The sequence below is a fragment of the Acartia tonsa genome, chromosome 2 (genome assembly GCF_053477335.1).
Source record: "Acartia tonsa isolate MP-2025a chromosome 2, ASM5347733v1, whole genome shotgun sequence".
NCBI lineage: Eukaryota > Metazoa > Arthropoda > Copepoda > Calanoida > Acartiidae > Acartia > Acartia tonsa.
In genome coordinates, this window is record NC_137261.1 from 19,757,082 (window position 1) to 19,782,455 (window position 25,374).

The 25,374-nt window shown below is 33.7% G+C and overlaps 3 protein-coding genes across 4 annotated transcripts in view; 1 reads left to right on the plus strand and 2 right to left on the minus strand.

Annotated features, from left to right (window-relative positions):
- Positions 1-25,374, plus strand: part of LOC145306512 (uncharacterized) — a 370,409-nt gene that overhangs the window by 143,399 nt on the left and 201,636 nt on the right. The window lies entirely within an intron of this gene.
- Positions 1-25,374, minus strand: part of LOC145306518 (uncharacterized) — a 288,222-nt gene that overhangs the window by 99,808 nt on the left and 163,040 nt on the right. The gene's annotated exons all lie outside the window — the stretch shown is intronic.
- sigmar (Tumor necrosis factor alpha-induced protein 8-like protein sigmar) overlaps positions 1-25,374 on the minus strand; it is a 113,927-nt gene that overhangs the window by 78,985 nt on the left and 9,568 nt on the right. Inside the window, exon 2 of one of the 2 annotated variants that reach the window (XM_080148702.1) lies at positions 22,849-22,943. In XM_080148702.1, coding sequence (XP_080004828.1) covers positions 22,849-22,876 — 28 coding nt within the window. In that variant the 5' untranslated portion in view covers positions 22,877-22,943. Of the gene's footprint in view, positions 1-21,021; positions 21,239-22,848; positions 22,944-25,374 lie in introns of those variants that run through there. The other variant, XM_080148711.1, reaches the window with a different exon arrangement.

Sequence of the window (25,374 nt, forward strand, 5' to 3'; positions counted from 1 at the left end):
AACCATATTATATAAAAAAAAATGGTCGCTTACAAAAATTATATTTAGCTAGCTTTATCTAAAGTATTTTTAAAACATCATTGAAGATATTCAGATTTAGCTAGTACATAAGTTTCTAATTGCTTGATACATCATAATGAATATGTTTTTGATAGCTCAGCGATAGCTATTTTTAAGCGTTGAATCATGTAAAGTTAATTACATATTCTTTAACTTAATTGAGTCTAATAAAACAAAGTTTTAATGTTTAAATAGCTTAACGATAGCTATTTTTAAGCGTTGAATCATGTAAGATTAGTTACATATTCTTTAACTTAATTGAATCTAGTGAAATAAAGTTTTTAATGTTTGAATAGCTTAACGACAGCTAGTTTCAAGCATTGAATCATGTAAAATTAATTACATATTCTTTAATTTAAAAAATTTTACTTTTAGATACTAAATCAAAGTTTTAATGGTTAGGAGGTTCAACCATAGTTGCTTAAAATACAAAAAATTATTCGTGTGTACAGTCTTTTTCATAAAATTAACTTTACTATATTGCCTTTCAGAATCACTAGTCCCCTTATTTTAAATTTACATTCGCTCATAATGTATGTGCCTGACAGCCTGGACGCGCATCAGAATATTAAGGAAAGATTCGAGGAATCAATGAGGGCGGCTGCGGCCACTCTCGCCAATTCCTCGTTTCTTGAAAATTCCTTAGACGACTCGAGTTCAGTGTACAGCGACCAGTCTGGGATGCCAAGCCTTGCTGATGTCGATGACTATGGGGGCACAAGTACTGTAGAGTCCGAAAGGGATCAAGGGGAGATGTTCGGCAACGAGCATCTCTCACTGATGCTTAGTAGAACGATACAAATCATCTGGTCTCTCCTCAATTCGGTGATGCAGAACTCCTGCGGTGACATTGGTGACGATGTTGCCGGAGGTGATTCTGGGTCTGCCGAGTTGGGGAGAGACCAGAAGACGAGTCTGGACACCTTTAACATGGATGGCTTAATTAACATGTTGTTGGGTTTAGCCTTGTTTTCTTGTGCTCTTATAGTGGTCTTCTTCGGCGCTGTAGGGCTTGAGACTCTCACACGTATTGACGACACCTCAGACAGGTCGTTGGCTCGCTGGATAAGAGATGTATGTACGCGCCTCCGAAACATAGGCGTCAGGACCATTGAGCTTCTCCACTGCGGTAACAGGACCAACAGGACTAGAGCTGGGGCTATGTCGCCAACTGCGGAGCCGTCGGACACCATGTATGAAGCCGCGTCCTCTGAGATTGATGATATTCTGTCGGCTACACAGGTGAGTTTTCTTCTGTTGTATATTTCTTTTTTTTTGTTTTGTATAATTTTCTTCTAGCCACCCGTTTTGTCTAATAAAGCATCATGTTGGTGTATGGTTGTTCTGTCCTATTCTCACTTCCTCAACATTGACTTTCGGCTCTTCCATATATATCACTCACCGTTTGTCGTCGTTTTATGTCGCCAGAGAAACCTGCTCGGTTACCGCAATTAAGTTGAGATACCAGTTAACATTTACTAAAATCTTAAGTAGCAACCTAATATTATTTCCCTCTGGGGAAGTTAAGAGTTTGCTCGTGCCGTACGTTTCTCATTGGGGTTTAAATGTTAGATCAAGACTTTAATGTTTTCCTTTTGTTTTAGGCTCCCTCTGCTAGTCCATCGACTCCAGCAGAAGTGAGGTCCAGAATTGGCCTGTTTGCCGTACACTGTTTGTCTGCCACTGAGGATCGGATTTCTGGAAGAAGTGTGCCTGTGGGCTTGGAAACCTCGACGGGAAGTCCTGGCTTCCGTCCGTTGATTGTTGATCAAACAGAGCGTTTACATGTAAGTATCCATGCTTTAGTTTTCTATTAATTTTCAGAAAGAGACCGCATATTTGTACACGTATCTAGAGGTATTTGCAACTAAAATTCTTTTATTGGTAGAATATTAATCTTAAAATGTATGGGTGCATAAGCATTTTTGAACCGATCTAAGATTTTAATTCTAGTATAAAGTGGGTTGAATTGCTACCTAATCATATAGCTTTACAGGATTTTAGGCATTCTCATTTCCTGATTTTCCTAGACTCATTGTTGGTATTGCGATTAAACTAATAAGATCTATTATATTTTAGGCAACCAACTCCATCCCCCTGGCACAATTTTACACCAATATGGGGAGGTGTAATCGAGTCAGTTCTGAGAGGACAGCTGAGGTATCCAGCGACAGCTCTTCCTTGAGCTCTATTATGTGCTTAAGTCGCATTGAATCTCCTTCTGCAGCTGATTTGTCTGTGGTAAGTTTGATAAGCTCTTATAATATTTCTTCGTTGCAAAAATTACGTAACTTAGACTAGGCTATTTAGCTCAGCTAGCTATGCTTTTAGACAATAACTTTACTTTAACTATGGTGTAATTTCTTCCTAATAGTTAATAGCAAGATTCTAGATAAAGTATTAGTAAAATTGACTCATAAACATATATGGATTAACGTTGATAAATTTTCTTGTGACCATTTATTAACATGGTTGTCTAATAATGTCCCTTTTCTTAATTTTAGGATGCGGCCAGTTTAGTCCCACTGGTTGACGATATCGAGGACCCCGATCTTCCGCCGATTAGATTTAATGCGGTGACTGATGAGATCGAGTATCCCACTCCACTGCGGGTCCTCAGTTTAGAACGTTTGCGCCGCTCCATGCGTACTCCAACGCCTGCTATCCTGGAAGAGATAACATCAGCGGAGAGTAGCTTCAACTCAGCTACGCATTCCTCAGATAACAACAGGACAGAGGATTCCGGCGTCGAGGGAGTCCCTCGACGTCGGGGTCCCATGTTCCCTAAACGCACGCCGTGAAGTGGCGCTGTTAGCTTGGTTGAAACTATGACCTACAAATTTTTTTTAAGACAATGACCAGTTTTAGACAACATGTGACTAAATTTACAAATTTTCTATTCTTATGTAACTAGTCAAAATAGTAATCACTATGCAGTAACGACTTTTGTTATTAGACATTATGACTTTTTATACTGTACAAAACCAAACATTAATTTACACTTCTGCCATTATATTATGTACATATATGTTTAGTCTGTAAGGATATTTAGTATGTAAGGAAATGATTATAAGGTTGTATTTTCTTTATGCCCATAATTTAAAACTTCATTCAATTCTAAATTACTTTCTTCGTAAGCGAACTAATCCCTTTTTTTTCTCAATAGTATTTTAACAACTGTAATTACAGCCTTATGTCACAGTTTATTCATTCTTGTTAGCTTGTAAGGATCATGTATATATAAATATTTAATCGAACTCGCAACTCAGTACCTTTTCTCTAAATTTCATTTATACCTATCCCTGTGCATTAATCGTGAATTTTAATTGTGCTGTGATATAGAGAGGACTTGTAAATAGCATATATATTTTTTTTGTAAACAATATCTAAGTAGACCGAAAGACTGACGTTTGGACAAAATCATTTACATATGCTTATTCAAGTATTTTTAAGAAAACTCATGTAAAGGCTGTTAGTAACTCAAGTAATTAAAGTAATATCATTGATTGGATGATCTCATTAAGGAAGTTTTATTTAATTAGTAAGGCTTAGAATAAAAGGTTTTCCCCTTTTAAATTTCAATACAATAGTCATAAAGTTTAAAGTCTCAAGGTAAAATGTTCTTATGTCCATTTGGATTTTAAAGCTAAGTCTTAATTCCAACAAGTAGAGCTAAATTTCCTTTTTGCTCACGTTGGCTTGTTGTTAGGCTATGCGCTTTTTATATGTACAAATTCAACATTTAGCGTTTGATTAATCGTATTAGCAATCTCGAAGTTTTTATTATGTGCCAATATACAGCTTATGTCCAAATTATATTAACTAAGATGTTAAATTGTCAGAAAACTTCTTACTATCATAATGTTTTCCCAATACTGTAAAAATAAAAATTTATGTTCTGTTTTCAAAATTGATTTAAATTTAAGTTTTCACCAAAGAAAAATATTTGTCAAAATTTTATACCATTCTAAAGATTATTTACTTTTGTTTAAATAAATATAGCAATTTTAAGTAGCATATACACTGTTATTTACTGATTTAGTATTTGTTGTGTACAATTCCCGTTTACGTAGCTACTCTATAAGTATTATTGTCTGTTCCTTAATTTAGTTAGATACATAATTGAAGTTTATTTTTGCAAGGTGCTTAATTTAGCTTACATTCACTTGGTTTATGATAACTTGTATAAATAACAACATTTCTTGTTATGTTCTTTTTGATATCTCTACTATGATTTATGCGATTAATTTCCTATCGTTTTCAATAATTACATAGAGATATATGAGAATATAAGTATTTTACATCAATACACATATGTACAAAAGGTTTTATCATATGCAAAACTTTTATATCGTTAGGATACGTCCGTACGTCATTGTTAGAAATCAGATTATAAGAATCAGTTGTAATCTAGTTTACTCTTCGTGGATAGTGGGGAGAGTACAATGTCCAGAAATAAGAAGGACTGTGTCTCTCAAATTCTCTATTTGGCGTGCTACTGCCCGTAATTCGTCTGTTATAGTCTGTCGGTTTCTATACTCTTGCTGTCTATACCGTATAACCAAACGGTTGTATGCGTCTCTATAAGTGTTTCTAAGTATACGACAGTGCAAGTATCGTACAATACGACTAGGTTGGCTGATTCCACAACTAATTTTAAACGCTAACATTTCTTTAATCATCGTAAGCAAGTTATAACAATATTCTACTAGGTTTGCGAAGGTCTCATGTAGAACCCGTTGTGATCTAGGCATAGGCTTTCGGAATCTAGTTTGCATTTTATAACTTTTGTAAAATATTCTGTTAAGACTTACGTGTTATGTGATAACTGTAGTACTTCACAAGGTTGGTGATTTCCTCACTTGTGGATATGTTATAGTAAACTGACTCAATTTCAGGGTAAAATTTAAGTTATCGTTATTGTTTACTACTACTAAAATTCTGAGTGGGCGTTTCCTGTCCGAAGTTATAATTAAAGTTTTTGACATATTTTTTTTGTATGTAGAGTGGTTATAGTTTCTAATAACTAATCAACTCATCATAATTCAAGGCGAATATATATAGGTTGCCTATTAGTACTGCTATGTATGTACACTTTGTACAATTTGTATTAAATGTTTTAAATAGTTTTTGTGTATATTTTAGGGTGCGTGTTTAACATTCGTAACATTCGTATTTTTTTTTGTACAATCTGTATCAATCGTTTGACTCTGTTTGCCTATACAGATTCAAAACTCTCTATATGCAAAAGTTTGTTTTATGTAAGTGTTTTTGAGGGGATCGACTCTTTAGTCGACGTATATTGCATATAGTTGGTCTCCCCGTTGAAGAGAAAAGATGTATATTTTACCACTGAATATATAACCTTGAGTGGGAAAATTTACATGAATATGATAACTTAGTTATCAGATTAGAATAACATATTATCATATTGTTCACAAGTTTACAGGGTAAATGGAAATGTAAATTATGGTTGTGAACTTGTGCTATTCCGAAATCTGACATGTCTATCATTTATTTTCCTAAGTCGTCGACCTCCGGTAATAAATACGGAATCGAGTGTCATGTCCTCGTCGTCACTTGAGTCCTCTATGTCCGAATCAGAATCTAATGGTTTCTTATTTTGTGACGCTTCTTTTCGTGTTTCTAAGGGTGAGTGTGCGCGTATTCCTGGTTGTGGATCTTTTGAATTAACCGGAAATATAAGCGGAAGTGTGTCATTTTTAACTAATGTGGCTATCTCTTGATTTGTGAGTTTATTATAAGGCTTTGTGATAATATCCCTTATTTCCTCTGGGAGGGTGTCAAAATGTTCGTCAATTGGCTTGAACTTTTTGATTTCGTTGAAAGAGTATTTAAATATTTCAGTCTTCTTGTCAGAAATTCTTTCAAGCGTACAACTGTTAGGGCTTACATCTAATACTCTATAGGGTGAAATGTGATAGATAGGTCTAAGATTGGGATTAACACCAGGTGTAATGGTGTTATTTCTAACCAAGACAAGGTCTCCTATATCAAATTGTTTGTGTATGCGGGTTTTGTTAATATACTTTAGTCTTGCCTCCCTTCCCTTTTCAATAGCTTTTGCTGAAATGTCCAAGTTTTCTTGTATACCGTCTGAGAGGTCTTGCACATAAGCTTCTGTGCGTGCTATTTCAGGGTGATATTCGTCCGGTTTTATTGCTCCAAAGAACAATTTAGACAGGGAGCTACGTGTCCCGAATAATAACTCCATGGGTGAAAATCCAGTTTTTGGTATTTTAGTGCAATTATATTGTCGGACTATTAACGGTAGTAGATATACCCATGAGGTTTTTGAGTCTTGCGCCAAAATTTTAATGATTGGCCATTTTATTACTTTGTTGCTAGCTTCCACCAATCCTTTAGAGGGTGAAAAGTACGCAGTAGAATACAAAACTCGGATGCCAATAGAAGCAAAGAATATTAAATTTTGCTTATCTAAAAATGATTTTGCATTGTCGCACAATATTTGTCTGGGGGAGAAATTAGGATAGAAATAAAACATGAATTTGTTTATAAATTCACGGGATGTGAGTGATTTCATGGGATATGCAAGAATCATTCCTGTTAGTTGGCAGACTATAGTGAGGATATGATTATAACTACGATATGGGGGCAAGGATTGTATATAGTCAATACTTACACATTCAAAAGGTCTTGAAATTGTACTATAAGTTCCTACTTGTTCTAGTTTTGTAGATGAATTTTGAAGTTGACAATTTAAACAAGATCTAGTGTAATTTCTAACATATTTCTTAAGGTTAGGGTGGAAGAAATTTTGCATATTCAAAAGCATTTTAATTTCTCCACTATGTACTAACAAAAGATGAGTATAGCATACTAATACTGGTAATAGTTTGGTTGGGAGATAAACCTTTAAATCTCCTTTTATTTTTGTGAACAGAATCGTGTCCTTAAGTTCGTAGTTCTGTCTTTTATAAGTGTAGGTGCTTGATTTAGAGGTTAGACAACGTGTGTAAATATCAGAGTATTCCTCTTTTTGGTTTGCAATTATATTTTCTATGCTAATCCTTTCTTTTAGGATTTCCAAAGGTCTTAGTACTTTGCCTATAACTCTATGTTCTGCGGCAAGTGAATTTATGGTGATTTTGGGTTTTTGTTGCTTTGGCTGTGGGGGTTGTTCATCATAACCCAAATAGTCGGGGTTATCCATAATGAACTGTGTCCATTCCTCAATAGTCCAAACTTTATATTGGGGTAAGTTATTTTCAAACCCAGATTTAACAAATTTAGGTAGGGCTACCTTTTTAATGCTTGGTAAAGTAGCCTTATATGCCCTTGTTAAGAAATCTGCCAAATTGTCTTCTCCTCTTAAGAAAGACATTGTTAGCTTCGGTATTAGAGTTAACAGAGTGGTATTCCACCTCTTCAATTTATTAACGGCTGTTAATGCTTTAGGATTAAAGAGATAATAAGCACACTTTGCATCTGTTAACAAAGTACATTCACAGCTTGGACCTATTAGAGTTCTAAACGAGTGTGCTGCATAAATAATTCCTAGGATTTCAATGTCTATGATATGTAATCTTGACTCAGCAACGGTAATTTTCTTTGAGGTGTATGCGATCATTTCAAACATAGACGCTAAAGATTTTAAATTAAAGCTATTGGTTGATGAAACCATTGCGGGTCTTACTATGTGTTGCTCTTTGTGTCCATATAGTAAAAATACAAAAGGGGGTTTTGTTTTGTCTGAACAGTGTTGAGTGACAGGTTTGACACCCTCTATATTTGTGATAACTATCACAGGACGGTACATAGCTACACTAAGAGCTTCAAATATGAGTTGTTGCGGATCTAGATATACATATCCATGCTCTAGTTTGCGAACAAATTCTAAGAATTTATCCCTATCATTATTAAATACAAACTGAATATACTTTTGTCTCAACATCGTAGAACGTATAATTTTTGATGCTCTTTGCAGGATAGTGGTCAAAGGTGTTTGAACTTTATTTAGTTCTAGAAGCAATTGTAAAGATATCCCGAGACTATTGTGTACCATGTCTTCAGGATAGCCCAAAGTTTTACTAGCCAAATATTCAAACTCAGGTGGTCCATCTTCAGACATACGCTTTGCATAATCCTTAATGTTTTCACCTTCATTCTGCAAAGGTAGGGGTAAAATTGGTAACCTATTATCATAAATAACATGGTGTACAGGGTCATCGAAATTTAGCCCAGGGGGTAGGGTTTTAGCCTGTAATTCTGGTGTCACTATTTGCGCTAAGACTGCCGAATATGAGCCAGTTGAGGTGCCGGCTGCGTCTGACAAGATAATCTTAGGTGCAGATAAGTTAACTAATTTGCTAAAAATTGGTCCTGAAGCTAAAGCTTTCTTAACGTCTTCGAATGCTTGTCTTTGTTCTGGAGTTGGGACAAAAGTTTTACCTATTCTAGTAGAAGTAAGTGAAGTTAGAATATGTGTAGGAGCCATAATATCAAATCTTAAATGTTTATGCATACTCTGTAGTACTCCCATAAAAGATCTCATTATAGTAATATCAGTAGGCATGGGAATATTTAGAAGTTTTTGTACTCGCCTTTGATCTACACAGCAATAATTATGTGAAATGAAGAACCCAAAGAAATTTACCCTACTTTTAAAAAGTTGTGATTTCTTTAAACTAATCTTTCCTTTATGCGTGTGTATTCTCCCCATAACTTTCTTCAAAATCTTAAAATGTATATTCAATGATTCTGATCTAGTTTTAGCTAGTTCAGTTGAGACAATGAAATCATCGTAAATGTGTTGGACTTCTGGGATAGGTGAGTATACCATCTTGGCTAAATCACCATCCATTACAACATTACCATTATCATCATAAACCAATTCCCAGTGTAATATCTTTTCCATAAAGCGTGATAGACTTTCAGGTGAAGTCTTAATGCCGGTTGGTAAGGATGCATGTCTAAAAGCTCCTAAGGGGGTTGCAAACAATGTTAGGTCTCTGCAAGAAGGTTCTAGTGTTATACTATGAAAGGCGTTAGCCATATCACTACTACTATGCACAAATTTGTCCCTTAGAGACTGAATCAAATTTTCTGCTGTGGGTAGCAGTGCAGGTTCAGATTGCAGACAAGGATTCAATTGTTGAAAATTTACAATTAAACGAGGACAGCTCCCCTGATCCGACTTTGGAATCAGATAGGCTGGGCTTGCATAGTTGTTATAGGAATCCCCATCCAAATTAGCTCTTTCAATGGTGCCGTTTTTTAACAAAAACTCTAAGATAGATTGCATTTGCATTTTCTCTACGGGTGATAAATAATATAATTTCTTATGCTGGGGTAAAGTTTGACCAGGTTTTAATCTAATTGTATAATTGCCTAGATATTTACTCATGTTACCTCTATCAGTAGAATGTGTAGATATGATATCAGGGTAAGATTTTAGGAATATGTCTTCTATATAATGTCTTACCTCTGGTGGATAGTCTGACAGCACCACAAGATCCTCTGGTTTAACAAACTGATCCTTAGGCACACTGTAGCCAGTAGGTTCTGTTACATAATCCATGAGGTTATCGGATTCAGCTATATGTTTTAAGCCAAGTTCAATAACGTCATCACTATTTTCAAAAAGCTTATTCTTTCCAGGATCTGGTGTAGTTAGAATTTCATCAATATTAGAACGGTAGTCAGATAAGGCTACTCCTGGTACTGGAGTGTCATTGTTTATAGCTGTAGGATTCGGTATATATCCATCAGCTAAAGGAAAGGATCGTTCTACCAGATTGATGGCGCTGTATTTTGGTAGCTATAAGAGTTGAACTGAGTGGTTTCCGGTGTCTAGTGAGATCTGATTGATGGCTGGAGCCGTGTCCTTTTCTGCGTGTCGCTCCAGGGCTTGTACAATCTCATCTAGCTCAGTTGTCACAGATACATTGTGTAGGAATGATTGCGTAAAATCAAAGTCTGTGGTGATCTCCTTGACTACAAATTGGTTGCTTGGTTCCAAGTATCCGGTGATAACAGTGTTAGTGATTGCATGTTCAGTGACATTTGTTATCATTGCTCTTCCACTAAGTTGTCCTCGGTTGTTGACAGTCAGTTGCGTTTGTCCAGGTTGAATTTTAACTCCTCCATTTCTATCATTGGCAATGTGGTCATCGCTGAGAATGACTTTTGTTCCAGGAGCTAGGTTGAAGAAATGGTTGATGTTCATTTCTATAGTCTGAGTTTCATTAGGGTCAATTTTGTCTATTGTCCCTGTGCAGAGTTGTAACTCATAATCAGAACAGAACAGGCTATCTAGTACTCTCCCAGGATGGAACATAGAGTATAGATATGGTGCTGGCGGGTGATTATCCGCAACGAAAGTCAACCCTAATTGGAGATCTCTAATGCCGTTCATTCCAATGATCATAGGTGTGACATTCTTGTGTTCCTCAGGTACAATCATAAATGGTACTGGTCTATAGATGCCTGAGAATTGTGTGAGACGAATCATGAGAGTTATCTCTCCAGCTACTGGGATTTTGTGTCCAGAATAGCTGACAAGAACCATGTCACTCTTTTCCAGATGGTTCTTAACCTCATTTTGTTGTACTCCAAATAACATACCAAAATAGCTGGTTGACATGATATTTCTGTCTGCTGCTGAGTCAAACAAAGCTGTCATGTATACATCGTAGTTTCCATTTGACATACAGCCAGAACAGTTCAAGTACATTTTCCTATTTTCATCCATGATAGCTGCAGAACTATCGACCGCTAAAATCTTGGGGTCGTTTGGATCCATTCGAACGGTGATAGCGTTAACTCTACCTGTTCGGCCACGCTCCTTGGATTGTCCATTGGCTTTGGCCTCAACCCATTCTTCATATGCCTGTCTAAACACACCACCAGGTCTTACTTTACCACTATGGTACAGTTCCATCATTGCTGGTCGTCCAGGGCATAGGTGTTGTGCATGGTATAGGTCTTTGCCATACTTCTTGTGACAGCTTGGGCAGTATCCGGATGTTAGTGCTGTTTGATATTGTCGTCCTTGGTCATCACACAGTAGTCTGCATCCATCGGATATTTTGTGGGAGTTTTGACCACATGCACCGCAGTAGCGCTTATTGGATGTACCATAGGAGATATGATAATCTTGTTTGGTGTTCTTTTGTGGTTGCCTATCTCTATTATCCCTGTTTTCTCTGTTGTAGGTTTTAGGATAGGCTGGTTTAGCAGTAACTTCTCTAACTGTTGGCCTTTTATAATAGCTTGACGTAGCGGCTACTTTAGCAGGTTGTTTGTCTCTGTTCATTCTTGTATCCCTGTCATGTGAGTAGTTGGTGTTGTTCGTCTTTTTATGAAGCGATAAGTCTCCATTGTAACTGGCTGATACACCATTCTGCTGTAGGTCCAGATCTAGGTCTTCAGTTCTAGGATACATGGAAGCGGTCAACTCATGATATGTAGGGGATCTTCCAAGATCATGTGTGAGATTGTGATGGTTTTCAGATGCTATATTGCGGCTATTTGTTGGTAAGCTACGTTTGAGTGCCTCCACTGCAGTTATGTTGAATACATTCTGTCTTTCCTTCTTGTCTGTATAATGAACAGCGGCTCTGCTGGCAAGATTCTGAATTGTACTGACAAGCTTAGGGAATGACATGGCTTTTGTTCCCTTAAAGGCTATCAGCTTAGCTTGAGCTTCCTGTGGGCTGATGAGTATATCATACTGTAGCAGTAAGCTATTGTAGACACTTTCAATGGATAGTCCAAGATTGAAACTCTGCTGGATAGTAGTATATGCTTCGCCAGTTGTGGTTCTAAGCATAAAGGTTTCAAATTCTGATCTTGAGAGGTTACATAACTCCTGAGCAGTGTTCATCTCTGATAGGTAATCAGTAATGTAGGGTGGTTTACCATCTCCTTTGAAGCAATGCTTGAGAGGGAAGGTTCCATTGGCTAACTTAAGCTTTTGATCGTTGCTTAGGGTGCTCTTACTTGCATAGCTGCTTGGTGGTTTAATTCCAGTTTGGTTGGTGAAGTTACTGAAGTGTCGTTGAGTGCGTTTGTCATTCTCCACTTGTACAATACGCTGGGCTTCTAACTCAACTTCACGTCTTTGTTCCTCTTTGTATTCCCTCATACTCTGTGTGTAGTTTGTACAGAAGTTCCTCATCATTTCTGAGTCCACACGTAGGTTGGGGTTACAAAGTCTTATTGTATCCAGGAATTGTGGGAACAGGAAATTTCCCAGAGGATCTGCTAGTGTTGCTCTAACATATCGATCTCTGATCAGTGCGTCTGGTGAGTCCTCTCGCATGGGTATGGATCTTACAGATTCCCTGTCTGGTTCTGGCGTCTGGGTTCTCTCACCATTCTGGTCTGGTTCCTCCTGGTTGGGCATTGGTTCCTCTCTTCGTGTATCATCTCCTGCAGAAGCTGCATCAGCTGACGGAGTTCTTCTTCCAGGCGTCGTCGAGCGTCCTCGACGTGGAGTGTTCGCCTTTTCAGCGTTGTCATCTTTCTTACTTTTATTAAATAATGGCATTACAGCTAGCTTAAAGCTTTTAAACTTTCTATGAGTTCTTTAAAGAAGCTTATGAGATGTTGTACTATTTTAGGATTTAAATAGCAGAGGTACAAGAAGAAACCGACTAATGCGCTTAACGTTAAAACAATCAGGAATTGTTTACAATAACAAATTTTTCTTTTAAAATTGTTAAATATAGATGAGTATGTATTGTCTACTTCACCTACAGTTGTTTCTACGTCGTGAATGCTTGCGTGTGAGCTTGGAATCTTATTCTGGAGTGTGCGCTAATGCACTCTTATCCTTAATTAAGCTCAACTGTAGAAACACTTTTACTTAGATTTATTCTATATTTGCTTACAAAGCTAATGTGGGTTAGTTAGCTATACAAATTAGCTATAAGGTTAGATAGAATGTTAAAGTTTGTAGCGAAGTTAATTTGGGTATGCTAATATACTATCACAAATTAACTGTTATTTGCTTAGGCGTCGACTTTTCCTAGCAAATGTTATTGTTGAGAAAAAAGACAGCAATTTATAATCCTTGTTGAATTCTTACTTCACTCTAAGGATATGTAGCTTACAATCTGCTTATTCCTGTAAGGCTTTATGAATATAACTTACTAAGGTTCACTCCCAAAGGATCGTCTATATTCTAATAGTATTGCAACTGTTTTGCCTGAATATCAAAGATCTCGCACCCAATACTTATAGTTGTATTAGGGTATGCCTACCAATCCTACTAAGTATTATTCGCGAATTATTACGGGGCTTCACTTGTGATTTCAATCCTTATAACTATATTATTGAGACTCAATTTAGATTATCCTATATATATGAATATATTCAGTCTGTTTTCAAGGTTATTATAGACCGGATGTGCTCTACTTAATTAGTGAGAACACAATATTCTATGTGTCTTACTGAAGTGTGATATCCTACGCAAGGTGATCAATCTATACGCTGGAAGTTGTCAATCAAACTCTTTAAAGTAGACTACAAGGTTGGTGTTATTGCTTGGTCAAATATTATTGAAAATCAAATTAGCTGAATTAGTGCACTTTTTTTTTCTAAAAAGGTAACAATTTTAGATTATAAAGACTATGAACTATATGTACACACTTTATTTTACTTGGTTATAGATTTTATACTAATAATCCTAAGTAAAATTAAATTTTCTCAATGGTATAAAAGAAAATATTCTTTCTTTGTTTTAATCCGGATGTTTTATAAAGACAGTAGAGTACTTCCAATATTACTTGCTACTTCTTTTAGAGACGTCCCAAGACTCCCAAGATAGGCTGCTGCAACCTTTTGCTGCGTTTGGTTACTAGAACTTTGTCTCTTATAAGTGTGCTTTTAAATTACATATAGGGCTTAGGTTGTTGACTATACTTTTAAATCACTAATATTCACTATCACTAATGATTGATGGTTTATAACTCTTCTCAAGTTGTCTGTTGAATTCTGGCGGCACATGAAATAGAAATTTTAGCATTAGCAAAGCAAGTAAAAATTTAGTTTTCATGTCCTACTTATTGTTGAGTGAACTGTTTATTGTATCTATGTATATGTTTGTAAGGAACATACAAACAAAAGAAAATTTTCTAAGTTAAGATTGAATTAAAAACTTTCTAAGTCAGAATAAAATAGAATCACTCTAAGTCCAAAGTTGGAAAATTTTGACTAAGTCCAAAAAGTTTCTAATGAAATTATTCTAAGTACAAAATCAATAAATTTTGGCTTAGGAAAAAAATTCAAAAATTATCTCAAGTACAAAAGTTAGCAAAGTTTGACTAAGACAAAAAAAAATTTTTTTTTTGAAATTATACCAAGTACAAAATTAGTGAATTTTGACTAAGTCCAAAAATCTTTCAATGAAATCATGCTAAGTACAAAAATAGTGGAATTTTCTTGAGACAAAAGAAATAGAATTACTCTAAGTCCAGACGTGGAATATTTTGTCCGAGATGAAATTTCCTAACAGTTCATTCACAAAGCTACTTTAGAGATTGCCTATAAGTCAAAAGAAGTAGAATCACTCTAAGTCCACTATTGGAATATTTTGACTGAATGCAAATCTCGCTAAGTTAAGGATTTTAAAATTATAAAGTATTAGAGTGTTAGAATTATCCTTCACCAAAAGAAGTAGAATCTCTCTAAGTCCATAATTGGAATATTTTGGCTAAGACAAAAATACTCTTAAGATAAAATTTTCTTTTAAGTGTGGAAAATGAAATTTGTTAATCTAGTTGGAAAAATCGTAATTATTACAAGTCCGAAATTTTGGTAAATTTCCAACCAAGTTCACAATTTCATATAAATTACTATAAGTCCAGAAATTCGAGATTCTCTCTGTAACAAAAGAAATAGAAACGGTGCTAAGTCCAAAAGTGGAATATTTTGCTCAGAGTCTCAGGAATTATTTCTCTGATTGCATACAGCAAATTGTCTACACTTATATCATTCCAACCGATCGATGTTGAGAATATCTTTGAGACTTTGAAATATTTTGTTTAACTCAAAATTTTAGAGGCAATAGTTTTATTTATTTTGATACATCCGCGTATAAATCAGAATTGCATTAAGAATATAAGTCCTAGGCATGTATAAGTAAGTGCAAATCTCAGAAAATCGGTTCTAACGGCACCAAAGTATTAGTACAGTTTAACTTGAGTATAAATGCTACAAGTTTGTAATAATCTTTTGGCCCTTTACTACGACTCAAGAGTACTAACTGCTTTCGGCATATTGTTTCAGAAACATGGCTCCAAAGACAATATGTATCCCAACTAACAGCGTTTCCCGTGTTCTATAGGATTTGCTCCTAAGTTTTCATTTAATAAGGCAGTTCAAAATGGTCCTTTACAAATAGTATTTTGATAGCTTATAAATGAAAAGTTACTCCATGCTTGATTCTTAATAAGTTCTGGTTTAAGTATCAAAGATTCAAGTATTTCAACACTTAGAGAATTTTCGAATAAGTAAAAATCATACTAAGCCCGAAGATTTATATATATACTCCGCCACCTAGCACAACTCCTAAATTTCAAAATTCTGACTAAGTCCAGAAATCAAAATTTTGCACATAGCTCAATCATAGATTATTCCAACCCAAGTGTTTTACTAAAGAGAGGCGGACATGGAGGTGCCGGTGTGCTGGTATTCTCTAGGGCCTCTAGAGTGTCAACCAGTGCGAGTGTCCTTATAGGGCGGCGACCAATGGCCACAAATATGCTAGCATTCTCTAGGGCCTCTAGAGTGTCGGCTAGTGCAACTGCTCGTACACGAGGCTCTCAATTGCATTTGTGTCGTGCCTTTCAGTCCCTATCTCTTCAAACGCCTCATAGTCCTAACCTTGCTCTCAAATAGTATCACAGGTTTTGGTAAATCCGATTTTGCCATAGCTACAATTATTCGATTTTGGTAAAAATACCTGCCTTAGGCGGTTCGGGTACGGTAAGGAAAAAAAGAAAAAATTATGAAGTAAAATTTTTCTAAGATACAACCGGTAAGTTGCACCATTGTGTGTGCGAATGGGGCGTTTGTCCATATTTAGGTATGGAGACCGCTCTTCTATGAGTACTACTAAAACCTAATTTTTATGCAATACACATAGACATTCTCATCGTCGGTTCGCTTGTTTAGAATGCTTAACCCTCTATTCCCACAAGTATAATACGAATTTGGTTGAGCTGGTGGAAGCTCAACAAAAGACCCACGCGAAGTATTATGTTGCTTTAACCTAAGAATAAATGGTTGGTTTTGATATTCGATCAGAATTATATAAGTATATTAAGTATTAAGGAAGGAAAATGTTTTTATAAAGTGTATTTATATCACAAGTGCATAAGTTAAGTATGGAAATATTTACAGGATAAGTGTTAAAATTATAAGTAGAGTAGGACAGAAATGTGCCCTAAGTCCCAAGCAGTGAATTGTGCTAAGTGTTAGAGTTCTAACATAAGGCCTGAGCTCAATTCATGCTAAGTACTAAGGGGCCTAAATTTAAACTACAATGCATGCCAAACAACTAAGTCATTACCTTTTTAAAGCCAGAAAGAGAAGTTGATGGTAGGAGAGTTAGTAAATAACTGAATAAATTCAAGAGGTACATGCTATAACATTAGCTCTGGACCAGGATTTTAGTGTTTGTCTGTGCAATTAAATATCTGTGTGTTAATATGTGACGTAAATCAGGCATAGTTGTAGGCATACATATATGTACTGGATGGTTATATGATTACATTAACTATAAACATAATATCTTTAATAAACATATACTATTAGCAAATCACATACAGATTACCATGAATAGGCTTTCGTTACCCATATATGGTGTCATATAGGTAGAAACAGGCCTATGAATGCATAAATTGATACAAATAATGCCTTGGGCCTAGCTAAAGTAATTGTGTCTTGCCCCTGAGTGCTACTAGTTAATTGCAGGGCACGTGTCAATCAAAGGTTCATAATATGATCTATATAGTGTTGATTTTATATCAAGCATAGATAGATAGTTGTGGATGCGAAGCATTTCTGTAAAAGTCTCATATGTACGTTCAAAGAATTTGAAAATTGAGGATCGCATCTCCAAGATCTAAATAAAAAAAATGGCTAAAGCATAAAATCGATTAACAACTATAAAATAAAAACTATTAGAGCCTAAAAAGGTGTTGAAAATAATAAATGTTAGGAAAGGGAAAAGTAGGTTGCGGGTAAAATCCGTAAAAGTGTGTGTTTTAAGGCTTAAAAATAGTAGTAGAACGATAATATTCACAAAATATGTGTATTTCTCATTGAAAAGAACTATAGACAACAATTTTTTTTTAAAGTTAACAAATTTTTATTGTATTACTACTGTTTTTAACTTAAAACTCACAACCATTACGGATTTTACACGCAACCTACTTTTACCTTACCTACTTTAAAGAGAATATTTTACACATGTATTACCAGAAGTTTCAAAAAATTGAATAGGAAATTGATAAGGATTAATAGTTTTATAATTGAATTCATAATATTATGCATTTGTTATTATTGCACAAAACATGATTTTTAATGTTCCTAGAAAACGTAATCTATCAAAAAAATCTCCCCAAGCAATTAATGGGTGCTGTAATTCTTTATTTCTACAAATTCCTCTATTTTTTGTACTTTCTTCTTTGATAAAAAAAATCATTTCAATTATCAAAACTAAAGTAAAATTATCAGAACTGTTATTTGATAAGTTGGCATTTAAACTTATCTATTACACGCTTTCAAGTTTGGTCTGGGATAGGACAGAGGATTAGAAAACAGAATTAGTCTCAACATTTATTGTCCTTGGTAAATATTGGAATATTCTAATTTTTAGAACAATAAGTTTTCATACAACGATAAAATGATATAATAGATATATAAGATAACGATTACTAGTACTATATTGCTTAAATTATATTACAATTAAAACGCACAAAAAAATGGTCAATCAATTTTTGCCTACCTATCTGTTATCAAGAACTTAAATACTAGAAACTTTACCATTTTTCTCAATTTATGTTGGTTAGCTTTTAATTAAAAAGTTTCAATATCAATTTATATTGGTGGAGTCCTGGAATTCTGCCAAACTTCCAATCATTTATATTTACAAAACAGAGATTTCAAATATTTATGGAACATTAAAACACATAATTAGTAAGATAGAGTTTTGTCAGACGCCGGACATTAATATTAATGGCAAAGAAAGTAATTATATACATTAAAACTTAAATGTTAGACTTCTCGAAAAAAAAACTCTCTAAGCCTACAAAAATAACAAAAGAAGGCAATCAAAATTAACAATGTGATATATTAAATGCATGACGTACAGGCGAACACTCCAAAATGTAAACTAGCTACGCTACTTTGAAAAAATATAAATTACAAAATATCTTGTCTTTAAAAAGCATAAAATAAAATGTGTCCGCATTTCAAATTGTTAGTGATTGATTGATTTTTAATTGTCCCAAAGTTGAGCTGTTAGTGTAGCTCCGGGTTAGGGTTAAAACTATGTCATTCAACCAACATTTTTAACTGTCAATAATTTTATATTTTGTAAATAAAAAAATATATTCTTTCAATACATAAGAAGCGCATTTAACAACTGAAAATCAAATGTTGATCATTACATTTAAAAATTGTATGGTATATTCAGTAAATGTAGTGTTTAATTAATAATTACTCAAATGTAAGAAAAAGTTGTGTATATACTGTTGACTAGGTATATTTTTGTAATCAGGAAGATTGTCTATGAACCAATAAAAATGGTTAAAACCATGAACTTTAATTTTAAGATTCTCAACATTTTTTAAAAAGAAGAAAAATTTTCCGGCAAGAATTTAAAATTCTTAGAAATAATATTTGGATTGTTGGGAAGATTCTTTTCAACAAAATTTAGATTTAAGTTTAAGAATGAATATAAGAAAAGTATGGCTTGGCAACTGCACTTTTTAAAATTACATCTTGTTGTTCCTACATATATATTTTATAACAAAGCCAAAAAAAGCGGCTCAGCTGTAGATTGTAAGCTTAAAGAAAGCTAAAATTATCAAAACATGGCTGCAACTGAGCAAAAAGATGCTAAACAGTATTCAGCCGTTTTTTTTTGGTAGTTGCGGCAGTAAATAATTAGACAATTTTTTTATATTATTACCAGTTAATTATCTAAATTATTTGGGAGGCTTTAGCTTGGTAAAAAAAAGAGTGATTGAAAAAACTGCTCCAGCTGTCGAGCCCTAAAGCAAAGATACATATTTTCCGAGAATTTGATTATCTTACCTACAAAGTCTATTTTAGTAGATTTTCCCAAGAAATAAAATAGAACAGATAAAAAAGTTTAGGCCTAGATATTAGACACTAAGCAAAGGAATGAAGGGATGTACAAATTATGAAGTATAATCAAGCAAATAAACTAAACATATTCGCTTTATCTTTTAATTTCTTTGAATATGTACAGCGGCTTCGGTCCTAGCATCTAGGGGCTCTGTAATCGAAGGTACAGAGGGGCTAGAAAAATAACTTTTAACCCATCCTAAGGCTTAAATCTAAAACCATCACATAGCCCAATTGAAGTTTTCTTAAATAGAGAAACATATCGATCGGTTCTGTAGTTATTTAGATCATAAGCTTTAGACAAAAAAACGCTAACTACTTTGTATAATAAGATATTCAATTAATAATGATTTGAACTTTTTGTAGTAATAAACATTTTTTAGATATCTTGGGAACTAAAAGTGTACTTAGAAATATTATTTTAACAGCTACCATAGTACGGAAACTTCAAGAGTAGGTAAGGATTGCTATGCTAGGGAAATTTGAAATAAATACTCTTTTTGATACAATAAAATGCATTTGTTATTATATAGTAAACTTACTTAATTATCCTTTTATTCCTTAGACAAAGCGTGGGCGAGTATACAGATATTTTGTGCTGCTATCTAGATACCTTTAGGCACATATGAAAATAGAGATAATTTATCTATAAAACAAACTTTAGAATAGTTAGGTATTCATTTTTAACTAGCCGAAAAGTTGTCTAAAAATACAGTCGATCCAATGCAAATCGATCCCTATAAATTTTCAATGATTTAGAACATATTTTCTTTATGAAGTAACTAGCGGCTTCGGACCTCTTGGTAGTGATAATAGAGATACCCTCCCTCAAATGAAATAGTTTTAAAACCTTCCCTAGACCTATAATAAGCTTCACTGTAAAGGAACAATGCAGGTTGTTAAGGAGATCCTTCGCTACAGACAAAAAAACGCTTACTACTTTTACTTTATATAATAGGATGATAACAATGAACAATTTCAATTAAATTTTAAAAATATTATTCCATGTTCTAAAGATAGACGCATAGAAAAAATATGTCTTACGGAGAGAACCATAACAAACATTATTCAATTTGTTTTGCCTAAGATTTCCATAAAAAGAACCTTATGGCTGTACATTTATTATTTCATTTTTAAATCATTAAATTATTATCGATCTAAAAACATTATATATATAAAAAATAAAATGCTTGAATGAAAGTCTTTTTCGTAAATTGAAATAACACAGGGATCAAAAGGGATAAGACAATGGCCAATATTTTGATGTACATTCCCAATGATAACACACACAAAATTAACCAAATTGAATTTAATTTTAGTGTTGAAAAGTTTGGAAACTCTGCTTATTGAACCAATCAAACAAATTCGATAAAAGTCCCCAAAGTTTTCAAGCCAACGAATAAGAAAACGTTATTATAAAACTTTGGGGACTAGTGTAATAAACAGCCAAATGTCTTCTCACTCCCTGCAAATAACAACTTTATCGTTATCCATATGATCTATAAACGGACAAATACTATATTTAGAGTGGCATCGCGCAAACTTTCAATCACAATATGACACTTAATTCAAAATTAAAGTGGCCTTTTTCACCTCAACATAACAATGATGAATTCAAATCTTCTCACACTTGATTAACAATAACTCAATTTAAATCTGATTATCACCGTTTCTTGATAATATCAATTATTATTATTATTATTTATCACTAGAATTTTCTTAAGATAAGAAAAACACAATACAAGTACTTGGTATATTGAATATCAAAACAAAACTAACTTTAAACAGCTGAAGATTTTTATTATTTTCAGTTAAACCGAAAATATTAAATATCACAAAATATAGAATTTTGTAAATTTGATAAATACAATATGAAAATTCATTCTTTTAATAGAAATCTCGGAATAGATTTATTTAAACCGAAAATACTAATAATTTTCAGTTTAATTTTTGGTAAAAAACTATTTTGATACTCTTCGTATTCTAAGTTACTAGAGCCATGAACTCTTTGTATGAACTAGATATTTTAAAGTAACAGGGTTAAAAATAGTTATTTATCGCATCGCATTATAGACAGCTTTCTGCGGACATTATTTTTGTGCCCAGAGGGGCCGAAGGCTCGGACTAATAAAACTGTTGCGGCTAGTCGTGTCTTACAAAAATGGTATAAATTTTAGGATTTTTTTTATTAATTGTGGAAAATTTCTATAATGCGATGCTATTCATGATTTTTTAGTATGGCTAAGAACCAGATCTAATCCAGTTGATATTGATTAGTTTCGTGTCTATTAGTATCAGAGCAATTACAAACTGAAATTCTAAGGTGAAAGTAAAGTATTATTCAGAAAGAAAAGAACTTCTTAGGCATTATATGTATGTTTTGAATAATGGTGATATAGATTAGATCTTTTTTATTTGGTGTATTAGATGGTAGCTGTGCGTCTAAATATATAAATAAGATCAAAGCTAAACATAGTTAATTATGATTTTTTTATGTTTTTATAAGGAAAAACACCATAAATAATGACGATTTTTCCTAAGGTGACTAGTCGAACACAGACTCCCTCCCCTAATTTGAAATAAAGGGAGTAGTTTTTCGTTTGCATGGAAGGTTTGGTTAGGTTGTATAGGGTACTTGGTAGAGCCGCAGATTTAAGGCCTCCCGCAGGCGTTAAGCATAGGAAAAAACTAACCTATTTCTTAAGTTTCAATTTTATTTAAAGTCAACGAGGGAGGGGAAATGTTTGCTTAATATACATTTTGAGATAAAGAATCCAAATGTATCTTGCTTTTGAATGTTAATCTTATCAGACAGATATTTATGTAGGGCTAATAAGAAAATAATTGGTTATATCCCTTTACTAACTTTAGACCATGTAATATTCTAAGCAGTTATAGTTTTGATTTTTTTATTATCATTACTATGATGACACTAACTCCGGTGAATAATAATTTAAAGTTGTTTTTATAGGAGAATATAAAACCATTAAAAAATCAATTTTTTATTGGTATTTGATTTGCTTTTGGTACTTCTTTCTTTAAAATATGTACATAAAGTATTGGATATTCTTTTTATATAAAGAATATTTATAAATTGATTTCAGTCATACAGTGCAGTAGTAGGTAAATGTATAATTGTGAGTTTCTTTTTTTAGATTAATGTCTTTATTTCATTTTCCCTTTACCTCTGAATATAATATACAGAATGCAGTAGGTACTGATTCACATTTCAACGTTTTTTTATTGCGTTAATGTATCTCCGTATACCTGTACCTGGAACTAATAAAATTACCCATGGTTAATATATTTTATTGCAACATGATGTATCTCTGTATACTTGGAACTAATAAGATTACCTGTGGTTTATATATTTTGCTCCAACATGATGTATCCCTTTATACCTGGAACTAATAAGATTACCTGTGGTTAATATATTTTGCTCCAACATGAGCCTAGATTTATTTGTCCACACTCTCTCAGATATTTTATATCTTAGACCTTCGCAGTCAATAATCCTAAAATAAAAAAGTAAAGATAGCTTATTTATAATTTTATCATCAATCACAGAACCCCCCCACCCCCAATTCTTTTTTTAGAAATAAATCTAGAATGAGGTAAATGTGTAAAGTTTTTCGTTTGTTTGATTATTAGTTTATGTCAGGTTGTGTTCGTTTATATTGGATACTGGGTAGCTCCGCAATGTTAGTTTATATTGGATACTGTGTAGCTCCGCAATGTTAGTTTATATTGGATACTGGGTAGCTCCCCAATGTTAGTTTATATTGGATACTGGGTAGCTCCGCAATGTTAGTTTATATTGGATACTGGGTAGCTCCGCAATGTTAGTTTATATTGGATACTGGGTAGCTCCGCAATGTTAGGGCAAAGGTAGATGTCCCGCATGGTTAGCCCCCCCCCCCTCTCATGGGGGTTAGAAAAAAATAACTCCCCCCCCCCGCTAAGAAAGCAAAATAACGTCTCTGGCTGTTTTAGGTTCAAAAGCGCGTTTTTAAAAGAAACCGACTGAAATTTCTTCTTTTTAGCTGTAATAGAAGCAGAGATAATAGGTAGAGCGGGGGTTATTATATGGTCTGAAAAAGAACCCGATGGATTAACTTTAGTTTTAACCTAGACAGCTTACTGTAAAGTATGACAGTTTCTAATTACAAATAAACACTAGACAACACTAATTAAACTTTTAAACTGTTTACAATTATATTTTATATAAAAAAGATAAACAAGAAGATTGTTTTGTTTCTTTAATTAATTTTAGCGAGCGAAGCTACTCCAAATGTCCATGAAGTCTGTCGGCCAGTCTGTAGCTATGATACTATTCTTTGTTTATAAAGTTTAAAATTAAAAAGTTAGGTATTTCAAATAAACTTAATGAAAAATTTAAAAGCAATTACGAACGAGTAAAAATTACTAGAAAAGGGTCGTTGCTCCTGTAGAGAGAGGGGGGGGGGACATTTAGCAGTTAATCAAACTATCCCCAAAGTTTTATAATAACTGTTTCTTTTTTGTTGGCTTAACAACTTTTGGAACTTTAATTTGATTTTGATTAGTTGGTTCATTAAGTTGAGTGTCCAAACGTGTCAACCACTAATGTAATCTACAAATATCTTATTGGGGTAATTTTGTTTATCATCATTGTGGATGTACATCAATCTATCGGCAATTGTCTTGTCCCTTTAGATCCATTATATTAAATGATGTCATTTGAACAATTGTATGTCAATAGTATGTCCCTTATATTTTACTAGCGGCTACGCCCCCTAGAGGCCTCTAGGGGCACTTGAGGAGGGGGGAGTCGAATTTGATAACCCAATTTCTTATTTTAGATTTTAAAAGAAAAAGTAAAAAAAAATATTTTGGGTGGTTGAATTTTTTTTTTTTTGGGGGGGGGGTATTTTTCATTTTTGGGGGGGTTGGGGGTGTCCCACCCCCCAAGAAAATAGTTATAAACCTTCCCGGGACCTATGAGAAGCTACCCTGTTAAGGAGAACCCAATCGGTTTAGCGGTTAGCGAGATCCTTCGGTAGAAACACACAGATACACAGATACACAAACAGACAAACATCCTGTTAATTTAGTATAAAGATATCCTATGGTAGACATTAACCACTAGAACTGCATGACGACAAAATATGCCTTCAGTTTTGACAAGATTAGCAAGACCTAAAGGTCAAATTTATGTCAACCTAACATTACATTTTTGTTTGATCGTTGAAATAATTTTACTTTCAGTGCAAAAAGAATAGATTGAGAGAATGATATCTTTAATCTCCATTAAACAAAGATTTGTTTTGTAAGGAAGAGTAGCTTTTTAAAAGCATTTCTATTCTATTGATATTTCTAATTCCTTTATTTTCTTATTCCTTAAATATGCTTAACTAAATTATCTAGTTAAATATCAACATATACAAGGTAGAGTTTACATTTTCTAAGCCGGAGAAAAGCTGTCTAAAAAGAGTTTAACAACTTTTATATGTGAAAATTTCTTAATGAAGAAAAAATAAATAGTTTATTTCTAGAAATTATTTATAATAATGATTACCTTCCTTAAAATAGAAATTTGCTTAAAAGTTTAAATGGAAATAATAATATTTCATCCGCCTAGCTATTGTTTATGTTTTTAACTCTTTATAATTCTGTTCACAATGTATAAGCAAATAAAAGAGATCAAAGTGTGTTTGTATTAACATAAAGAAGGTTATAATCTTTTAAACAATGTAAAAATTTATATGACAAAGTAAAGCTTTCTACATTTAACTAAGTACGTCAGTCTTATCAAAAATTAAGGCATATAGCAATAAATTTTAACACTTCGGTATTATCTTATAAGAAGAGTAAATCTAGATAAGTTCTTAGAAAATCTTTCAGCTATTTTGACACCAATTTTATTCTTTTACTTTTTACTGAAATGAACATGTAGGAAAATAATTG